Source organism: Chiloscyllium plagiosum, unplaced genomic scaffold (genome assembly GCF_037043375.1).
Source record: "Chiloscyllium plagiosum isolate Xiang-an unplaced genomic scaffold, Cpla_swu_hap1 HiC_scaffold_15, whole genome shotgun sequence".
In the NCBI taxonomy this organism is placed as follows: Eukaryota; Metazoa; Chordata; class Chondrichthyes; order Orectolobiformes; family Hemiscylliidae; genus Chiloscyllium; species Chiloscyllium plagiosum.
Genome location: NW_028270153.1, coordinates 4,278,877 through 4,300,563, shown reverse-complemented (window position 1 = coordinate 4,300,563; position 21,687 = coordinate 4,278,877). Strand labels below are relative to the sequence as shown.

The window sequence follows — 21,687 nt, the reverse complement described above, 5'->3', positions numbered from 1 at the left end:
ACCAGCTCATGCCAACCAGATATCCCATAATCCCTAAATTAGTCCCACTTGCTTGTGTTTGGCCTATATCTCTTTAAACCTTTCTCATTCATGAATTTATCTAATGTCTTTTAAGCATTGTAAATGTACCGGCATCCTCTGGAAATTCATTCACCAAAGATCCTTGGACAGCACCTTCCAAACTTGCAACCTGTACCATTCAGAAGGGCAGGGCAGCAGGTAGCTGGGAACATCACCATCTACAGGAAGTGCTCCCAGACAGGGCAGTGTGCCATTCAGAGCACTGCCTGCAGGTTACGGTGTGTCCAGGTGCTGTCTGAGGCCATTGGCCTCCGTGGTGCAGGCACTTTGTGGATTTCCCTCTTTCGGAGCTCATTCATGTAACCACCCATCAGATTCCATGCCTGTTACAACATGTCTTACCTGGTATACCAGCAATTCTCCAAACCTAGGGTTTTTATTGCTTGGTAGGTTTACTGTGGGTTTCAGCTGTCTCTGGTAGCCCACCCCCACAAAGTTCATCAAGTTGAATGTGAACTCCTCCTGACTCTGTCTGTCCTACATCCAGGTCTGGGTTGGAGGAGGAGGAACCACCAACAACAGCAAGGGTCGCATTTACATCATCAACTCGGAGAGCCATTCGCTGGAGAAGGAACTGGAAGCACCTTGTGGTGGTATTGGAGCTCTCTGTTCAGCTGAAGATCGGTATGTGTTGAGTGGGACACAGGACAGCAAGGCCATCATCTGGAAAGTGGACTGAGCTGTTACCATCTGACCCAGAGGCACAGAGCCACCATTTCCCAACCTCGGTGTGTTGGATGCTATTTTTCCGTCAGGCTGCTTTGGGCCAGTGTTAGAGGTTAGAGGGAGTCGGGGGAGCGGTTTTGACACATTCTCCCTCTGTCTGCCTCCTTTTGCCAGGGCTGGAGAGGTCATTGGTGGAGCAGCAGTGACTGAGCAACCACCTCCCTCAACAGCCCCCTCTCAGGAGAGTCTCAGACATGCAATTTTCACTCTCCGCCCCTCCCTCAGAAAATTTGGACCACACCTCACTGAATTAAAGGAGCTGTTTGCCAACTGACCCCTGACCCCAAAGATGTCAACGACTGGAGATGACCGGTGACCAGAAACAAGCAACAGCACGATTACCACAAGGGGCGGCAACTGGGAATAAAAGCAGTCCTCTAACATTCCTTTGTATTAAATCTTATTTAAAAATTACTTTAGTACATAATCAAACATGTGTTGTGTGTGGTTGGTTCTGCAGATCACCTTTACCTGAATTACATGGTGTCAAACCCCTCTCAGTGCCAGCCCCTGTCCTCACCTTCCCGCCAACACTCTCAGGGACAGGGAACTGAGTAGGACAGTCATCCAAATCATCACATCACTGCAAAAAAAAACTATTTTCTCAAACATATGTAACCACTGACTGCTCCCACCATTGGGCAGTTAATCTCTCACTCCCCAGTAAAACATGGAGAGTAAAGACAGAGATTTGACGTCCTATTTAACAGTGGGTGAGTAGTGACAGATCTTAGGGCTCTAACCTTTTACACGTACATTACTCAAAGTGATTAAGTATAAACCCTTAAAGGGAATGAGTAAAGAGCAGGGAAGCTACTCTCTTCATCACATCTTCCTCCTCTCTCCTCGGATCCTAGAATCCCTACAGAGTGGAAACAGACCCTTCAGCCCAACAAGTCCACACTGACCCTCTGAAGAGTAACCCAGCCAGACCCATTCCCCCTACCGTATATTTGCCCCTGACTAATGCACCCAACCTACATATCCCTGAACACTGTGGGCAATTTCCCATGGCCAATTCACCCTGAGCTGCACATCTTTGGACTGTGGGAGGAAACCAGAGCACCCGGAGGAAACCCACACAGACACAGGGAGAATGTGCAAACTCCAAACACAGTCGCCTGAGGCTGGAATCGAACCTGGGTCCCTGGCGCTGTGAGGCAGCAGTGCTCTTTCAGGATGTTAAGAGCAGTGAACCATGAATCAAAGACTAAATACGAGAGATTTAGATCAGAGGGCAGAGAAACCTCTTCGTACACATAGGGTGGACCAAGTCAGAAATCACAGGTTACAGACCCACAGGTTTATTTGAAACCACAATGTTTGGAGTACTGCTGCTTTGTCAGGTGCTGGGGTGAATGGTCTGTGCTGTAGATTAATATCACTGGGCAACAACGTGGTTTATCCAAAAGTTAAATGATAGCAATCTGCAGTAATATGCCTCTCCTCACTGGGACAGAGGGAGGATTTCCTTTCATTATACCCTCCTCAGATTCAGATCAATACCTGCCACATTCTTGGGAAAACATATCAACTAATGGAGATATTCAAGCTGCATTTCTCATTACTGACATTTCCAGTTACTGGTTTAATATCAATTTGCTCAGTCCTGAATTTTATCACACCCTTGTTTAACACCGTGCTGTCCCTGTCCTGGGAGTGTTTGATGGGGAACAGTGCAGAGGGAGCTTTACTCTGTATCTAACCCCGTGCTGTCCCTGTCCTGGGAGTGTTTGATGGGGAACAGTGCAGAGGGAGCTTTACTCTGTATCTAACCCCGTGCTGTCCCTGTCCTGGGAGTGTTTGATGGGGAACAGTGCAGAGGGAGCTTTACTCTGTATCTAACCCCGTGCTGTCCCTGTCCTGGGAGTGTTTCATGGGGAACAGTGCAGAGGGAGCTTTACTCTGTATCTAACCCCATGCTGTCCCTGTCCTGGGAGTGTTTGATGAGGAACAGTGCAGAGGGAGCTTTATTCTTATCTAATCCCAAACTGTTCCTGTTGTGGGGGGTGTTTGATGGGGATTAGTGTAGTGGGAGCTTGACTTGGTTTCTAACCCCATGCTGTCCCTGTTCTTGGGATGTTTGCCATTGAATCCTTGAAGGTGTTTCTGCCCTTGGCTCCCGATCACATTCTGATATGAACAGCTCATTTAGAATCTCAATGCCAGACTGGTGTACCTTCATCATCTATGTTCAGTTGTAATGGTCTCACTGTCTACTCACCAATCCATCCACAACCTCCTTTCGGACTCAGTGTTACTGAATAATCCAAAGGATGATTTGTTTGTGTAACTCCCTGCCTCTGGCCTCTGCAACATGAATCTCTATGGTGGAGACAACACTCATTGAAATCAGGCTCACAGCCTCCATAGGATGGAAAGGTTGGGGTGTGTCTGTGAGTGTGTGTCTGTGTCAGTGCACAGAGAGAAAGGCTGAGGGGCTTAGAGATGGCTTTATTGACAGATAGTAACATGAATGGAACAGTTGCCTTGGTAACATTGGGTCTCAGTAAAAGCCGAGTGTTAAAGCTGTTGGATGATCAAATCCCGAGTGGCTAACCAATGGAGAAGGATATGTGCCACTCTGTGATGGAGCTTAGCAACACAGAAACAGACCATTAGGCCCAATTACTCCATGCTGGTGTTTGTGCTGCATTCAAACCTGCTCCCATTCCTTTGACATCCCCACCCCCCCCCACCCCATCAGCATAACCTTATCCTTTACCCCCCCCCGCATCAGCATATCCTTATCCTTTACCCCCCCGCATCAGCATATCCTTATCCTTTACCCCCCCACATCAGCATATCCTTATCCTTTACCCCCCCTCGCATCAGCATATCCCCATCCTTTACCCCCCCCCACATCAGCATATCCCCATCCTTTACAACCCCGCATCAGCATATCCCCATCCTTTACCCCCCCACATCAGCATATCCCCATCCTTTACCCCCCCACATCAGCATATCCCCATCCTTTACCCCCCCCCGCATCAGCGTATCCCCATCCTTTACGCCCCCGCTTCAGCATATCCCCATCCTTTACCCCACATCAGCATATACCCATCCTTTACCCCCCATCAGCATATCCCCATCCTTTACCCTCCCACATCATCATATCCCCATCCTTTACCCCCCCACATCATCATATCCCCATCCTTTACACCCCCCACATCAGCTTTGCTTAAAAACGCTAACTCTGCCACCACACCTCCTCCACCTCCTCTCCGCCCCCCCCCCCCCCCTACCGCCCACAGCCATTTGATGGTGGGGAGTTCCCTACTTTTACCCCTGTCAGGGTGAGACTCCAGTTGCACCCCTACCCCTCCACCGGATGGTAAAGTACAACTGCCAGGTGGCATTGTAGCCACTCTCACTGGGACCCAGTCGTAAATCTCGGTTTCATTTTGAAAACTAATTTCAAAACCATCAAAACACGAGGCTGAAACATGAACTCTGTTCCCTGGGGGACGATTTCAGGAACATCCCCACCAACCCCCACCCTCCCCCCGACTCCCACTCCCCCCGCACCCCCCACGCCCAGTGCCTGCTTAATGTAGGGATTCAACTCTACAAGAAATAACCGAGGCAGTGGAGTTAGTGTGGTCGCATCTGTTTATTGATAAAACTAATCGGGTACCTCACAAATGCCGAGACATGCTTTTCCTCTTAAAAAACTTCCATTGGACTTTAATAGTTAACATCCAGTCGATGACCAATGAGCTTTGACAAGCAGATGTACAGAGGTGGCCTTTGGATTGGTGCTGGAGTTGCCAGGCCACGGGCTCGGTGTTCCAGGACGCTCCGATTCATTTGCCCTGAGCTTTCTGAGCCTTCTGTGCAGACTTTGTGATCTTGCCAGCAGTGACCGCTTTTTTCTCAACGTTCTTGATGACACCCACGGCAACCGTCTGCCTCATGTCACGCACAGCGAAACGCCCTGGAAAACCCAGACACAATCAGATCAGATCAGCCACAGGAAGCGGGAACAGGACAGACATCAGCGGGCCCTGAGTGAACAGCACACTTACCCCTCACACAGAAAGGTCATGGGTTCCAGAACCCACTCCAGCAACACCAGGCAAATACAGCGCCAGGTAGTACTGCACTGCCGGAGGGTCACTGCTGAGGGAATGTTGCACTGTCGGAGCGTCAGTGCTGAGGGAGTGCCACACTGTCGGAGAGTCAGTGCTGAGGGAGCGCTGCACTGTCGGAGGGTCAGTGCTGAGGGAGTGCTGCACTGTCGGAGGGTCAGTGCTGAGGGAGTGCCGCACTGTCGGAGAGTCAGTGCTGAGGGAGCGCTGCACTGTCGGAGGGTCAGTGCTGAGGGAGTGGGCACTGTCGGAGGGTCAGTGCTGAGGGAGTGCCGCACTGTCGGAGAGTCAGTGCTGAGGGAGCGCTGCACTGTCGGAGGGTCAGTGCTGAGGGAGTGCTGCACTGTCGGAGGGTCAGTGCTGAGGGAGTGCCGCACTGTCGGAGAGTCAGTGCTGAGGGAGCGCTGCACTGTCGGAGGGTCAGTGCTGAGGGAGTGCCGCACTGTCGGAGGGTCAATGCTGAGGGAGTGCTGCACTGTCGGAGGGTCAGTGCTGAGGGAGTGTCGCACTGTCGGAGGGTCACTGCTGAGGGAGTGCCACACTGTCGGAGGGTCAGTGCTGAGGGAGTGTCGCACTGTCGGAGGGTCAGTGCTGAGGGAGTGTCGCACTGTCGGAGGGTCACTGCTGAGGGAGTGCCGCACTGTCGGAGGGTCACTGCTGAGGGAGTGCCGCACTGTCGGAGGGTCACTGCTGAGGGATTGGGCACTGTCGGAGGGTCAGTGCTGAGGGATTGGGCACTGTCGGAGGGTCAGCGCTGAGGGCGTGCTGCACTGTCAGAGGGTCAGTGCTGAGGGAGTGCCGCACTGTCGGAGGGTCAGCGCTGAGGGTGTGCCGCACTGTCGGAGGGTCAGCGCTGAGGGTGTGCCGCACTGTCGGAGGGTCAGCGCTGAGGGAGTGCCGCACTGTCGGAGGGTCAGCGCTGAGGGAGTGCCGCACTGTCGGAGGGTCAGCGCTGAGGGAGTGCCGCACTGTCGGAGGGTCAGCGCTGAGGGAGTGCCGCACTGTCGGAGGGTCAGCGCTGAGGGAGTGCCGTACTGTCGGAGGGGCAGTGCTGAGGGATTGGGCACTGTCGGAGGGTCAGTGCTGAGGGAGCGCTGCACTGTCAGTGGGTCAGTGCTGAGGGAGTGCCGCACTGTCAGAGGTGTTGGCTTTTAAATGAGGAATCAAACCAAGGCCCTCTGTCCTTTCAGCTGGGTAATTTGAATTATTATTGTTGTTCTCATTGTGTTATGGTAAAATTTATTATATCGATAGATGGTTGTGATTTGATATTGCTGTTTGTGGGATCTGGCTGTGTATGGATTGGCAGTTTACCTTGTTACGTTATTAGAACACTGACCACATTTTGGAAGTTCCCCAGTGACTCTGAAGCATTTGGGGAATCAGCCGGAAGTCTCTCCGAGCTGATGGATACTCACCCAGAGGAGGGTACTTGGAAAAGCTCTCCACGCACATGGGCTTCCCGGGAGACATCTCCACAATTGCAGCATCACCAGACTTCAGGGTTTTGGGATTGTCCTCCAATTTCTTGCCAGAACGGCGGTCAATCTTTTCCTTGAGCTCAGCAAACTTGCAGGCAATGTGTGCGGTGTGGCAGTCAATGACCGGGGAGTAGCCAGCACTGATCTGCCCAGGGTGGTTCAGGATAATGACCTGTGGACACAGATAATCATGAACTCTCTGCTCTCAGCTAAACCATCCTCACTTTTACTTCAGTGTTCATAACCTACAGCACAGAACTGATGATTCACCCCAGCGGGAATGTTCCATGATCCATGCCAGCTTCCCCCCTAGTTTCTCTCATTCAAATAGTGTTTACTCGTATTCCTGTCTCCTGTTTGTATCAGTCCACTTGTCCCTTCATCCCATTATGCAATTACTGGATTACTGCACAAACATCTTTCCCAAAGACCCAGTCACTGTCCCAGAGAGAGAGAAAGGAGACAGTGTGAGACCCACTGTCACAAAGAGAGAGAGACGGAGAGAGAGGGGGGGGGGAAGTGTGAGACCCACTGTCACTGAGATACTGGGAGGGCAGTGTGCCTAGCCAGTGTGATACACTCTGAAATGGGTTTATCCTTCTCCTGGCTGTTTATGGGTGCAGTGCCAGCTGTGTGTTTTGGGTATTTGAGGGAGGATTCCAATCTCCTCTCAGCTTCCCGCATTTATTTGTTTCTTTCCCTTACAGTCTCTCTCTGATGTGCTCTAATGTTGGCCAACATGTTTCTGAGGATAGCGTGAAACAGGCTGATTTGCTCAGACAAGATGATGTTAGGAAGGAGGATATGCTGAAAAGTTTGAAAAACGTAAGGATAGATAATTCCCCTGGGCCAGACAGGATATACCATCGGTTACTACAGGAAGCGAGAGAAGAGATTGCTGCACCTTTGGCGATGATCTTTGTGTCCTCACTGTCTACTGGAGTACTGCCAGATGATTGGAGGAGTGGCAAATGTTATTCCCTTGTTCAAGAAAGGGAATAGGAATAATCTTGGGAATTACGGACCAGTCAGTCTTATGTCACTGGTGGGCAAAATATTGAAGAGGATTCTGAGAGACAGGATTTATGGTTATTTGGAAAACCACAGTTTGATTAGAGATAATCAGCATAGTTTTGTGAGGGGCAGGTTATGCCTCACAAACCTTATTGAATTCTTTGAGAATGTGACAAAACACATTGTGAAGTGTGGTGGATGTGGTGTACATGGATTTTTAGCAAGTTGTTTGATAAGGTTCTCCATGGTAGGCTCATTCAGAAAGTAAGGAGGCACAGAATGCAGGAAACTGGCTGTCTGGATACAGAATTAGCTGGCCCATAGAAGGCAGAGGGTGATGGAGATGGAAACTATTCAGCCTGGAGCTCAGTGACCAGTCGTATTCTGCAGGGATCTGTTCTGGGACCTCTGCTCTTTGTCATTTTTATAAATGACTTGGATGAGGAGGTGGAAGGGTGGGTTAGTAAGTTTGCCAATGACACAAAGGTTGGTGGAAGTTGTGGATAGTGTGGAGGGCTATTGTAGGTTGCAATGGGACATTGACAGGATACAGGGCAGCACGGTGGCTCAGTGGTTGGCACTGCTGCCTCATGGCGCCAGGGACCCGGATTTGATTACAGCCTTGGGTGACTGTATGTGTGGAGTTTGCACACTCTCCCAATGTCAATGTGGGTTTCCTCCGGGTGCTCCAGTTTCCTCTCGCAGTCCAAAGATGTGCAGGTAAAGGTGGATTGGCTGTGCTAAATTGCCCGTAGTGTTCAGTGATGTGTAGATTAGGTGCATTATTCAGGGGCAAATATAGGGTAGAGGAAATGGGTCTAGCTGGGTTAGTTTTCGGAGGGTCGATGTGGACTTATTGGGCCGAAGGGCCTGTTTCCACACTGTAGGGATTCTGAAATAATGACAGAACTGGGAGAAAGTGAGGACAGCAGAAGCTGAAGATTAGAGTCGAAAGTGTGGTGCTGGTAAAGCATAGCAGGTCAGGCAGCCTGATGAAGGGCTTATGCCCGAAATGTCGACTCTGCTAGTCCTCAGATGCTGCCTGATCTGCTGAGCTTTTCCAGCATCACACTCAGGATACAGAGCTGGGCTGATAAGTAGCAGATGGAGTTCAACCTGGAACAGTATGAAGTCATTCACTTTGGAAGGTCGAATTTGAATGCAGAATATAGGGTTAAAGACAGGATTCTTGGCAGTGTGGAAGAACAGCAAGATCTTGGAGTCCATGGCCATAGATCCCTCCAAGTTGCCTCCCAAGTTGAGAGGGTTTTTAAGAAGGTGTATGGCGCATTGGCCTTCATTAGCAGGGAAATTGAGTTTAAGAGCCGTGAGGTTTTGCTGCAGCTCTATAGAGCTGAAAATGTGTTGCTGGAAAAGCGCAGCAGGTCAGGCAGCATCCAAGGAACAGGAGAATCGACGTTTCGGGCATAAGCCCTTCTTCAGGAATGACTTATGACTTCAGGCTTATGCCCAAAACGTCGATTCTCCTGTTCCTTGGATGCTGCCTGACCTGCTGCGCTTTTCCAACCACACATTTTCAGCTCTGATCTCCAGCATCTGCAGCCCTCACTTTCTCTTGCAGCTCTATAGAGCCTAGTTAGACCACACATGGAATATTGTGTTCAGTTGTGATCGCCTCATTATGGAAGGATGTGGAAGCTTTAGAGAGGGTGCAGAGGAGATTTACCAGGATGCTGCCTGGACTGGAGGGGCATGTCTTATGAAGAAAGGTTGAGGGAGCTAGGGCTTTTCTCATTGGAGTGAAGATAGATGAGAGGTGACTTGATAGACATGTACAGGATGATGAGAGGCAGAGGTAGAGTGGATAGCCAGAGACTGTTTCCCAGGGCCGAAATGACAGTCACGTGGAAGCATAATTTTAAGATGATAGGAAGGAGGTTTCGGGGAGATGTCAGAGGTCGGTTCTTTACACAGAGAGTGGTGGGTGTGTGGAATGCACTGTCAGCGGTGGTAATAGGGTCAGATACATTAGGGACATTTAAGTGACTCTTGGATAGGCACATGGAAGATAGTACAATGAAGGGTATGTAGGTTAGTCTGATCTTAGAGTAGGATAAAAGGCTGGCACAACATTGAGGGTGAAAGGCCTGTACTGTGCTATACTGTTCTAACACAGAGCCCTGACCCCTGTTACCGATGCCCTGCCACTGACCCCCTGAGAATGATATGAGATTGTCTCTGCGATGTTCCCCCGCCCCTGATCTGGGTTACCTACCTGGGCAGTGAAGTTGCAGGCTTCTGTGGGTGGGTCATTCTTGCTGTCTCCACACACGTTGCCACGGCGAACATCCTTGACGGACACGTTCTTCACGTTGAAGCCCACGTTGTCCCCGGGCAGAGCCTCAGACAAGGCTTCATGGTGCATCTCCACCGACTTCACCTCTGTCGTGATGTTGACGGGGGCAAAGGTCACCACCATGCCCGGTTTCAGCACCCCAGTCTCCACACGCCCAACAGGGACTGTACCAATACCTGTCAACAAACCACAAATCCCCGGTCACACCACACACAACGCCAACCTGACAGAAGAGAACTACTTGGATTAGGATTGGTATGATAGTTAGGAATAAGGCTGTGTTCATAAAATCCCAAGACTGCTGAAGAAGGCCATTTGGCCCAACAAGTTCAAACTGACCCTCCAAAGAGCATCCCACCCAGATCCATCCAACCTTATTCCCTGTAACCCTACATTTCCCATGGCTAACCTATCTAACCTGCACATCTTTCGTCTGTGGGAAGAAACCGGAGCGGACTCATGCAGACACAGGGAGAATGTACAAACTCCACATTGACCATTGCCCGAGGCTGGAATTGAACAGGGGTCCCTGACGCTGTGAGGCAGCAGTGCTAACCACTGAGCCACCATGTTGCCCTCCCACGTTGGGAGCTGAAGCATGGAGAATCGCATTGGGAGGGGGCTGCCCACACCATCATCATCATAGAATCCCTGGGAACAGACCTATTGGCCCAACAAGTCCACACTGGACCTCCAAAGAGTAACCCACCCAGACCCATTTCCCCCTGACTAACGCACCTAACCAACACATCACCGAACACTATGGGCAATTTACTATGGCCAAACCAACACATCACCGAACACTATGGGCAATTTACTATGGCCAAACCAACACATCACCGAACACTATGGGCAATTTACTATGGCCAATCCACCTGACCTGCACAGCTTTGGATTGGGGAGGAAACCCACGCAAACCCAGTGAGAATGTGCAAACTCCACACAGACTGTTGCCCAAGGCTGGAATTGAACCCAGGTCCCTGTGAGGCAGCAGTGCTAACCACTGAGCCACCATGCCACTACGAATGGGCCGGGAGGAGGGAACTCCGAGCTGAAAGAGCTTGGCGTCTCCCAGTGCGATCAGCCCTTCTTGACTAGCCTGGACTCCAGTTAGTGATATACAGCTCTCCAGCATCATAACACGGAGCTCTCTGTCCTTCAGCATCCAATGGGAATGGCTGGTTATTCTACCAGAGGGGTCCTCACACTTCTCCATGTGCAGCAAACTCCATAGCCCCTTGGATCCAATCTCCGCCCTGATGCTGCCTGGCTTGCTGTGTTCCCCCAGCCTCCTGCCTGTCCCTCCTGATGCTGCCTGGCTTGCTGTGTTCCTCCAGCCTCCTGCCTGTCCCTCCTGATGCTGCCTGGCTTGCTGTGTTCCTCCAGCCTCCTGCCTGTCCCTCCTGATGCTGCCTGCCTTGCTGTGTTCCTCCAGCCTCCTGCTTGTCTACCTTGGATTCCAGCATCTGCAGTTGTTTTTTGTCTCTCACGATGAACACCTGATCGAGAGCAGATGGGTGACAAGACACAGGAACACTTTCTACTCATGTCACACATAATATAGAATGTAGTGATTGTAACAAGGTCAGCCGGGTGGACCTCACACAGTCTGAGTTCCCTGATCAGGGCTGTTAACCTGGTCCAATCAGGAGGCTTGGCTGACAGATATCAACACTAGGTCCACCAATACCCTGGAGTTGTTCAGGGAGAGGTGGGCGCCGCAGGGAGTGGAGTGCATCATTTCTCCCTCCAACTCTATTTTGATTTAGTCCCTACCCTCCCCTTCACTGTTTTGATCACACAACACTGCCCTTTGATGTGAAGGGCAGTGTTTGTCACTGGCCACCCGGGTGTTTTCCTATCTTCCTGGTGGTGGAAATTAAATAAAGATTCGTGCACTTTGTGTCTTTCACTGTGTCTCACACCTGCACACACACACCATGGGTGCTGGGGATAAAATAAGCACTACCGCACTTCGGCGGTAGTGTGGGGGTTAAAATAAAATTTAAAAAAAAAGAAAAAGAAAAGGAAAAAAAAAAATGAAAAAAAAAAATAAATAAACAGGAGATATTAACAGGTCCAGGCAGCGGAAAAAAAAAAATATACATGGGGGTTAAATTATAAAAGAAAAGGAAAATAAACCACAAGCACCTGTTTTGATCACACAGCACTGTCCCTTGCTGTGAAGGGCAGTGTTTGTCACTGGCCACCCGGGTGTTTTCCTATCTTCCTGGTGGTGGAAATTAAATAAAGATTCGTGCACTTTGTGTCTTTCACTGTGAAAAAAAAATCAACACTAGGTCCACCAACACCCTGGAGTTGTTCAGGGAGAGGTGGGCGCCGCAGGGAGTGGAGTGCATCATTTCTCCCTCCAACTCTATTTTGATTTAGTCCCTACCCACCCCTTCACTGTTTTGATCACACAGCATTGCCCTTTGATGTGAAGGGCAGTGCTTGTCACTGGCCACCCGGGTGTTTTCCTATCTTCCTGGTGGTGGAAATTGAATAAACATTGGTGCACTTTGTGTCTTTCACTGTGTCTCACACCTGCACACACACACCATGGGTGCTGGGGAAAAAATAAGCACTACCGCACTTAGGTGAATAAAAAAAAAAGAGAAAAAAAAAAATCAACACTAGGTCAGACGTACTGTTCACTCTGAGAGAGCTGGATGTGTGTGTGTGTGCGCGCGCGCGCGCACACACACACGCAAGGACTCTCCTCCTTGAAGGTGTCAGAGGGGAAGGGGACTGTCCCTGGACCAGCTGCCCCACATCCAGAGAGCTCTGAGGGAAAGGGGAAAGGGGAAAGGGAAAGAAGGAGGTGAGAGCTTTGAGTCCTGGGCCTACTTTTGGAGCTGCAGCCTGGGCCTCACGCAGATCAAGGGAGTGTTGCTGCTGACCCGGGACCCCACCCGGACCTGCCTCAGCTGCTACTGCTTGGGGCCTGCCTCACTGCTGCTGCCTGGGACTCGCCTTGGGCCCCTCCCAGGACCTCCTCCGCTGCTGCTATTAGAGGCCTACCTCCACCACTGCTACCTGGGACTTGCCTTGGGGACCCTCCCCAACAGGTCTGCCCCCACCGCTGTGACCAGGGCCCTGCCTGGGACTCACCTTGGGACCCTCCCAGGACCTCTACCACTGCTACTGCTGGAGGCCCACCTCCACCGCTGCTGCCTGGCACTTACCTTGGGGATCCCCCCCCCCCCCCAACAGGCCTGCCCCCACAGCTGCGACCAGGGGCCTACCTGGGGACTCACTCTGGTGCTGCATGGGACTTGCCTGAGGCCTGCCTCCACTGCTGCTGTTGCCTGAGGCCTGCCTCCATCACTGCTGCCTGGGACTTGATTTGGTGCTGCCTGGGACTCGCCTCAGGTCCCTCCCCAGGACCTCCACCATTGCTGTGACCTGAGGCCTACCTCCACCTGCTGCTGCGGCCACTGCCTGGAGCCTCGCCTGGACTTAACAACACAGCTGGTTCCCAGGGCCTACTACCATTCAGCAGCACAGTATGGTGAGGCACAAAATTGCAGGGCCCAGCCACACCTACACCAGGGTAGCTGCTGCCTTAGGGGCGGCTGCTCCAACCCCGGCTGCAACGCCAACCCCCTTCAGGCACCTGACCAAACGCCTGGGTTCAAGGCCTATCCCCACCCCAAAATGACCATCGAGGCCTACAGCAAGGCCATGGCTAGTGTGGTTGGCCCACTGGCCATCGTCGCTGCGGCCAGGATGTACGGGAAGGTCATATTTTTCCTAAAGATCGAGCAGGCAGTCCACCTGGCCGTGGAGAGGGGGCTCACTGTGGGCAGGACACATCTGCCCGTCGACCCTTTGGAGGTTGTGATTCCAACGTCCCGCCCTTCATTGCCAGTGAGCGCCTTCTCCCCCACCTCACCACCTTGGGGGAGATCCAGTCGGGTGTCCAACCCCTCCTGCTCGGTCTTATGGACCCTGCCCTCCAACACGTATACTCCTTCCGATGCCAGGTGTTTATTTGCCTGGCCCGTGAGGAGGTCACCGAGGGTTCGTTTACCCTCCTCCACGAGGGCGCGGCCTACCGCGTCTTGCGGACAGCGTGCGGTGCCACCTGTACCGCAAGGTGGGGCACATGAGAAAAAACTGCCCCACCCAGAAGGCCACCCAGCCTCCACCAACGGCTGAGGGTGGCGCTGCTGCACCCACTCCCCCTCCCGAGGTCAACACATAAAGCCCCGGCAGAGGGGGCTAAGCCGGAGGCTTCCAATGCCTCAGCCTCTGGCGGGGAGGGGGAGGGGGAGGGGGTGGGGGGGTGAGCGTCCAGCTGGACGGAAGGCGCTCAAGAAGACCCAACACGCCAGGCCTGCCCACGGGGAGACCACCCATCGCCTTCCCCTACAACTAGCCCACAACCTGCTCCACCCCGGCACGACAATGCCCCCCCGGCCGTGCCAGCGTCGCCCCAGCCCGGGAACCTTAACCCTCAAACCTGTACCTGATCCTGGCCCTGCTGCACCCACTGACCCCACACCCAACCCCCGCCCCGTTACAGAAACCCCTGGGGCTTCAACGCCTGCTCCTGGTGCTACAACACCTGCCCGGGGCGCCCGAGCCCAAGCCCCGCCCAGCCACACCCTGGCACTAACCTGCGGGGAACCTCCTGCAGCAGCTGTGTCTCTGGGCCCCTGCCCTGCCCACCATCACCTGATAAACCAGGGGTGGGTGGGGCAGGAAGTGACACAGGGAGGGGAAGGCCCATAAATTCCCCCCGTCTCTCTGGGGAAGAGGTGCTGGCCCTTGGAGGGGAGAGACACTCCAGCAGTGTGCTGGTGGTGCTCGCCCCTCGCCCCCCTGCCCCCCCGCCCCCCCGCCCCCCTGCCCCCTGCTTGTCCCGCACCGTGGCCTGGCCTACCCGACCCCACCCCACCCCCCCAGAGGCTACAGCAGGGCCTCCTGCTGCCTCAACTCCTCCGGCCCCTAGGGAGGACTTTAATAACCACACGGTCCGTGGTGCGGGTGACAACGGTGAACCCTCTGCTGGGTCATCGAGTGGTGGAGGGGAGGAAGCTCGCTCCTCCCTCCCAGACTGTTTTTCTGGGGCCCTGGCCCTGGGGGAGGACCTTTTTCCCCAAGGAGCCGGGCGTCCCGGTGTCGGGAGAGGAGTGGGGCCCCGAGCTTCCGCTGCCCGACGACCCGAACTTGGGGCGTTCCGAGAAGGGGTGCGCCGAGGAAGGTACCGCCGGTGACCCTGGGGGAGGGGTTGCCGGGGGTTTGAGTCCGGTTGGCGGTGCCGGACCAGCCCCATCCTCTCGGTGGGGGAGGGGTCGGTGACCGAGGGCGACCTCCCAGAGGAGGGCTCGGGATCGGTGGCGGACACCGGGGACGACGCGGACTCTGTCTCCAGTGACATTTTTGAGTCCCAGGTGCCCCCCACCGATTGTTTTATTTTTTTTCCCCCCACCCCCATCCCCCTCAAGGAACTCCGGGAGTTTGCCAAGGAAACTCGGGGTCGCCGGGATAGAGCCCAACTGGCGCTCGACCGCTGGAGCTCCTTTGAGAGAGTTTACTGGTCGGCCCTCGCTGCCCGCCAGGCACCTGGGCTCGATGTGAATGAGCGAAAGCGAGTCAGGAACTTCCTGGGGGCGCTCCTGGTGAGGGCAAGGGACTTCAGTGCCCCTCCCTCATCCTCCCTGTAAATATGTATATATAGTTTTTTTAACTGTACTGGTGGTGGTTGCACAACGCTTCCGACATGGAGACAACTATAGCCAGCCTCAACATCAACGGCAGCAGGGAGTCACAGCGCAGATTCCAGACCCTCTCGGTCCTCCGGGACGGGAGGTATGCGGTGTGCTTCCTGCAAGAAACCCACACTACCCCGGGAGACGAAGCCACCTGGCTCCTGGAGTGGCGAGTGGGGGTCTACATGAGTCACCTCACCCGCAGATCTGGCGGGGTGGCTATCTTGGCCCCGCATTTTCAGCCGGAGATCTTGGGGGTCAGGGAGCCAGTGCCAGGCCGTTTGCTTCACCTGACGGTTCGGCTGGGGGGCGCGGTGCTTCACTTGGTGAACGTCTACGCTCCCCCGGCCGGGCCGAGGCAAGCGAGCTTCTTCCAAGAAGTGTCCGCTCATCTCGCTTCCATCGACGAGGGCCAGTGCGTCGTCCTCGGGGGAGATTTTAATTGCGTCCTCGAGGGCAGGGACCACGGCGGTGCCCGCACTGACCGCGCGTCAGGGAAGAGGTTGGGGGACTTGGTCAAGTCCTTCGACCTGGTGGACGTCTGGCGGAATCTCCATCCCGACTCCATCGCCTTCACCTTCGTGAGGCCTGGGGTCGGAGTGTCCAGAATCGACCGCCTGTACGTTTCGCGGGCGTACGCCTCCTGTTTCCCGAAGGCCTCCATGCGGCAGGTGTCGTGCACGGACCACCACCTGGTGTGGGCGGAACTCCTTCCGTTCGGCGCCAGGCTCGGCTCCGCGTACTGGCACTTTAACAACCTGCTGCTGGAGGACGAGCGGTTCCGGGACTCGTTTCGTCGCTTCTGGGCCGGCTGGAGAAGGAAGCGGGGAAGCTTCCCCTCCCTGAGGCTATGGTGGGACGTGGGCAAGGCTCACGTCCGCGTCTTCTGTCAGGAGTACGCGAGGGGGTCGACGAAGAGGCGGAAATCCAGGATCGGGGAGTTGGAGAGGGAGTTGCTCGACCTGGAGTCACGCCTCGGTCAGCCCGACGCGGACCCGGCCCTGCGCGGGGTGTACGAAGAGAAGAAGGCCGCGCTCCGGGACCTGCAGCTCGTCGGGGCTCGGGGCGCGTACGTGAGGTCGCGGATCCAGCTCCTCCAGGACCTGGACCGCGGCTCCCCCTTCTTCTACTCGCTGGAAAAAAGGCGTGGCACCCGTCAGCAGCTCCTTGTGCTGCTGGCCGACGACGGGTCCCTCGTCTCGGATCCGGAGGGCGTCAGGGCCCACGTCCGAAACTATTACACAGCCCTGTTCTCTCCGGATCCGTCCAGCGAGGATGCTCGCAGAGTTCTGTGGGAGGACCTGCCGCAGCTCGGCCCGGAGGACGCCGGAAGGCTCGACGCTCCCGTCACTTTGGAGGAGCTGACCGGCGCCCTCGACCGGCTCTCGAGGGGCAAAACCCCGGGGCTGGACGGGCTGACTGTGGAGTTCTTCAGGGCGTTCTGGGACGTCCTGGGGAGCGACTACGCACAGGTCCTGGGGGAGTGTTTAAATGCCGGACAGCTGCCCCTTTCTTGGCGCAGGGCGGTCATCGTCCTGCTGCCAAAGAAGGGGGACCTTCGTTCCTTAAAGAACTGGCGTCCGGTCTCCCTCCTCGGCACGGATTACAAAATCTTCGCCAGGGTGTTGTCTTCTCGCCTGGCCTCCGTGCTGGCCCACATGATCCACCCGGACCAGTCCTACACGGTCCCGGGCCGGAGGATACACGATAACGTCCACCTGGTCCGGGACCTGATCCATTTCTGTCGACGGGCTGGTCTGCCGAGCGCCTTCCTGTCTCTCGACCAGGAGAAGGCGTTCGACAGGGTCGATCACGAGTACCTGCTCGGGACTCTGCGGGCATTCGGGTTCGGGGCGCAGTTCGTCGCCCGGATCCGACTTTTGTACGCCGCCGCAGAGTGTCTGGTTAAAGTTAACGGGTCCCTGACGGCGCCCCTTCGCTTCGGGAGAGGAGTGCGTCAAGGCTGCCCCCTGTCCGGCCAGCTGTATTCCCTGTGCGTGGAGCCTTTCCTGCGCCTCTTGCGGAGGAGGTTGTCGGGGCTGGTTCTGCGCGGCGCGGGCACGGGGGTGGTCCTCTCGGCCTACGCCGACGACGTGCTCCTCACTTTCACCGACCCGGCTGACCTGGGGAGGATGCGCGAGTGCCAGGCCGTGTACTCGGCGGCGTCTTCCGCCAGGATCAACTGGGCCAAATGTTCCGGACTACTGGTCGGCCCGTGGCGGGTGGACTCTCTGCCGGAGGAGTTACGGGGGTTCAGCTGGAGTACCACCCATCTCCTCTACCTGGGGGTCTACCTCAGCCCGGCTGAGGAATCCTGGCCGGCCAACTGGCAGGAGCTGGAGGCCAAAGTCTCGGCTCGCCTAGGCCGCTGGACAGGACTGCTCCGAGTGCTATCTTACAGGAGTCGAGTGCTGGTCATAAACCAGCTGGTGGCCGCCATGCTGTGGTACCGGCTGGTCACTTTGGTCCCTCCTCTTGGCTTTGTCGCTGGCATCCAGAGAACGTTGGTCGATTTCTTCTGGGACAAAAAGATGCACTGGGTCGCCGCGCAGGCTCTGAGTCTCCCTATTGAGGAGGGCGGTCAGTCGCTGGTGTGCGCCCGCACCCAGGTCGCGACGTTCCGCCTTCAGACCTTGCGGCGATACCTTTACGTCGAGCCTCCTCCTAGATGGTGCGCCCTGGCGACGTATTTTTTCCGCCAGGTGCGTAACCTCAACTACGACACGCAGCTCCTGTTCGTCGACCGTGACGGTTTGCAGGTCGCCCTCAAGACGCTGCCTGTCTTTTACCAGGACCTGATCACTGTCTGGAACATGGTCGAATCGCGTCGCGCCTACCCTCCGGCTGGAGTAGCGGCTGTCGTCAGGGAGCCGTTGCTCAGGAATCCGCACCTCCGTACTCGCGGGTTCGAGTGGCTGTCGGAGGAGAGGGCCGCGGCGGCGAGGGTGACCAGGGTCGGGGACGTGCTGGGTGCCGGGGGCCTGGGCTGGACGCTGCCGCAGGACATAGCAGGCAGGGCGGCGGTAGACGTCCAGTACGTGGCCACCGCCATCCGACGCCTCAAAACGGCGGTGCTCGGACCCGACGTAGTACACCAGTTGGAGGACGCTCAGGTGTGCGGTGGGATCCCGTCCGAGCTCACCCCAGCCCGGACGGAATTTCACATTGGCCCCAAGGTCCCGTACTTCCCGCGGGAGCCTGTGCCCCACAACCTGAGCCGCCTCCGAAATTTTAACTTTGTTTCGTTTAGGGAGGTGAACAGGAGAGCCCTGTACAGACTGCTGCTGCACACCGTCCACCTCTTCTCCCTCATCCACCGTCCGGACACGCCTTGGCGTGCCCATTTGCCACCGGGCGGTGGGGATCCCCAGTGGAGGGCTCTCTACGCGGGAGTCCTCCCCCTTTCTCTCGGGGATCTGGGGTGGAGGGTGCTGCACGCAGCAGTCCCCTGCAACCGCAGATTGCGGTGGTTCACGGACTCCCAGCCCAACTGCTTGTTCTGTGGCGCTGTGGAGTCCGTGGACCACGTGTATATTGGGTGTGGGCGTTTGCACTCCCTTTTTGATTTTCTGAAAAACCTTCTCCTCTGTTTTTGGCTGCACTTCAGTCCCACGCTCCTGATCTTTGGGCACCCGGTACGGAGGAAGGAGGGCAGGTCTGAAGACCTCCTCGTGGGTCTGCTCCTGGGCCTGGCCAAACTGGCCATCAACAGGTCCAGGCAGCGGGCCGTGGAGGGGGTCGTTAGGGCCGACTGCCTGCCCCTCTTCCGCGGTTACGTTAGAGCCCGGGTGTCCTTGGAGAAGGAGCACGCGGCGTCGACCAACACCCTGGAGTTGTTCAGGGAGAGGTGGGCGCCGCAGGGAGTGGAGTGCATCATTTCTCCCTCCAATTCTATTTTGATTTAGTCCCTACCCTCCCCTTCACTGTTTTGATCACACAGCACTGTCCTTTGATGTGAAGGGCAGTGTTTGTCACTGGCCACCCGGGTGTTTTCCTGTCTTCCTGGTGGTGGAAACTGAATAAAGATTCGTGCACTTTGTGTCTTTCACAGTGTCTTACACCTGCACACACACACCATGGGTGCTGGGGATAAAATAAGCACTACCGCACTTAGGCGGTAGTGTGGGGGTTAAATTTTTAAAAAAAACTAAAAAGAATAGAAAAAAAAAAGAAAAAAAAAAAAAAAAAAAAAAAAAAAATAAATCCCCCCGGTCTCTCTGGGGAAGAGGCACAAAAAAAAAAAAAAAAATAAAATAAATTCCCCCCGTCTCTCTGGGGAAGAGGTGCTGGCCCTTGGAGGGGAGAGACACTCCAGCAGTGTGCTGGTGGTGCTCGCCCCTCGCCCCCCTGCCCCCCCGCCCCCCCGCCCCCCTGCCCCCTGCTTGTCCCGCACCGTGGCCTGGCCTACCCGACCCCACCCCACCCCCCCAGAGGCTACAGCAGGGCCTCCTGCTGCCTCAACTCCTCCGGCCCCTAGGGAGGACTTTAATAACCACACGGTCCGTGGTGCGGGTGACAACGGTGAACCCTCTGCTGGGTCATCGAGTGGTGGAGGGGAGGAAGCTCGCTCCTCCCTCCCAGACTGTTTTTCTGGGGCCCTGGCCCTGGGGGAGGACCTTTTTCCCCAAGGAGCCGGGCGTCCCGGTGTCGGGAGAGGAGTGGGGCCCCGAGCTTCCGCTGCCCGACGACCCGAACTTGGGGCGTTCCGAGAAGGGGTGCGCCGAGGAAGGTACCGCCGGTGACCCTGGGGGAGGGGTTGCCGGGGGTTTGAGTCCGGTTGGCGGTGCCGGACCAGCCCCATCCTCTCGGTGGGGGAGGGGTCGGTGACCGAGGGCGACCTCCCAGAGGAGGGCTCGGGATCGGTGGCGGACACCGGGGACGACGCGGACTCTGTCTCCAGTGACATTTTTGAGTCCCAGGTGCCCCCCACCGATTGTTTTATTTTTTTTCCCCCCACCCCCATCCCCCTCAAGGAACTCCGGGAGTTTGCCAAGGAAACTCGGGGTCGCCGGGATAGAGCCCAACTGGCGCTCGACCGCTGGAGCTCCTTTGAGAGAGTTTACTGGTCGGCCCTCGCTGCCCGCCAGGCACCTGGGCTCGATGTGAATGAGCGAAAGCGAGTCAGGAACTTCCTGGGGGCGCTCCTGGTGAGGGCAAGGGACTTCAGTGCCCCTCCCTCATCCTCCCTGTAAATATGTATATATAGTTTTTTTAACTGTACTGGTGGTGGTTGCACAACGCTTCCGACATGGAGACAACTATAGCCAGCCTCAACATCAACGGCAGCAGGGAGTCACAGCGCAGATTCCAGACCCTCTCGGTCCTCCGGGACGGGAGGTATGCGGTGTGCTTCCTGCAAGAAACCCACACTACCCCGGGAGACGAAGCCACCTGGCTCCTGGAGTGGCGAGTGGGGGTCTACATGAGTCACCTCACCCGCAGATCTGGCGGGGTGGCTATCTTGGCCCCGCATTTTCAGCCAGAGATCTTGGGGGTCAGGGAGCCAGTGCCAGGCCGTTTGCTTCACCTGACGGTTCGGCTGGGGGGCGCGGTGCTTCACTTGGTGAACGTCTACGCTCCCCTGGCCGGGCCGAGGCAAGCGAGCTTCTTCGGAGAAGTGTCCGCTCATCTCGCTTCCATCGACGAGAACCAGTGCGTCGTCCTCGGGGGAGATTTTAACTGCATCCTCGAGGACAGGGACCATGGCGCCCCTTCGCTTCGGGAGAGGAGTGCATCAAGGCTGCCCCCTGTCCGGCCAGCTGTATTCCCGTGGAGCCTTTCCTGCGCCTCTTGCGGAGGAGGTTGTCGGGGCTGGTTCTGCGCGGCGCGGGCACGGGGGTGGTCCTTTTGGCCTACGCCAACGACGTGCTCCTCACTTTCACCGACCCGGCTGACCTGGGGAGGATGCACGAGTGCCAGGCCGTGTACTCAGCAGCGTCCTCCGCCAGGATCAACTGGGCCAAATGTTCCGGACTACTGGTTGGTCCGTGGCGGGTGGACTCTCTGCCGGAGGAGTTACGGGGGTTCAGTTGGAGTACCACCCATCTCCTCTACTGGGGGTCTACCTCAGCCCGGCTGAGGAATCCTGGCCGGCCAACTGGCAGGAGCTGGAGGCCAAAGTCTCGGCTCGCCTAGGCCGCTGGACAGGACTGCCCCGAGTGCTATCTTACAGGAGTCGAGTGCTGGTCATAAACCAGCTGGTGGCCGCCATGCTGTGGTACCGGCTGGTCACTTTGGTCCCTCCTCCTGGCTTTGTC

General features: G+C 55.8%; 2 protein-coding genes across 4 annotated transcripts in view; one reads left to right on the top strand and one right to left on the bottom strand.

The window, feature by feature from the left end:
- LOC122559887 (DENN domain-containing protein 3-like) overlaps positions 1-1,239 on the top strand; it is a 180,647-nt gene extending 179,408 nt beyond the window's left edge. For all 3 annotated transcript variants that reach the window (XM_087994698.1, XM_087994696.1, XM_087994697.1), the window contains one exon: positions 569-1,239. In XM_087994698.1, coding sequence (XP_087850824.1) covers positions 569-760 — 192 coding nt within the window. In that variant the 3' untranslated portion in view covers positions 761-1,239. The remainder of the gene's footprint in view (positions 1-568) is intronic.
- A 3,162-nt stretch (positions 1,240-4,401) lies between these two features.
- The window catches only part of LOC122560322 (elongation factor 1-alpha 2), a 40,290-nt gene continuing 23,004 nt past the window's right edge, over positions 4,402-21,687 (bottom strand). Inside the window, exons 5-7 of the mRNA XM_043710929.2 lie at positions 9,630-9,886; positions 6,317-6,551; positions 4,402-4,744 (exon numbers count right to left, since the gene is read on the bottom strand). Of these exons, the coding sequence (XP_043566864.1) occupies positions 4,614-4,744; positions 6,317-6,551; positions 9,630-9,886 (623 nt within the window). The 3' untranslated portion in view covers positions 4,402-4,613. The remainder of the gene's footprint in view (positions 4,745-6,316; positions 6,552-9,629; positions 9,887-21,687) is intronic.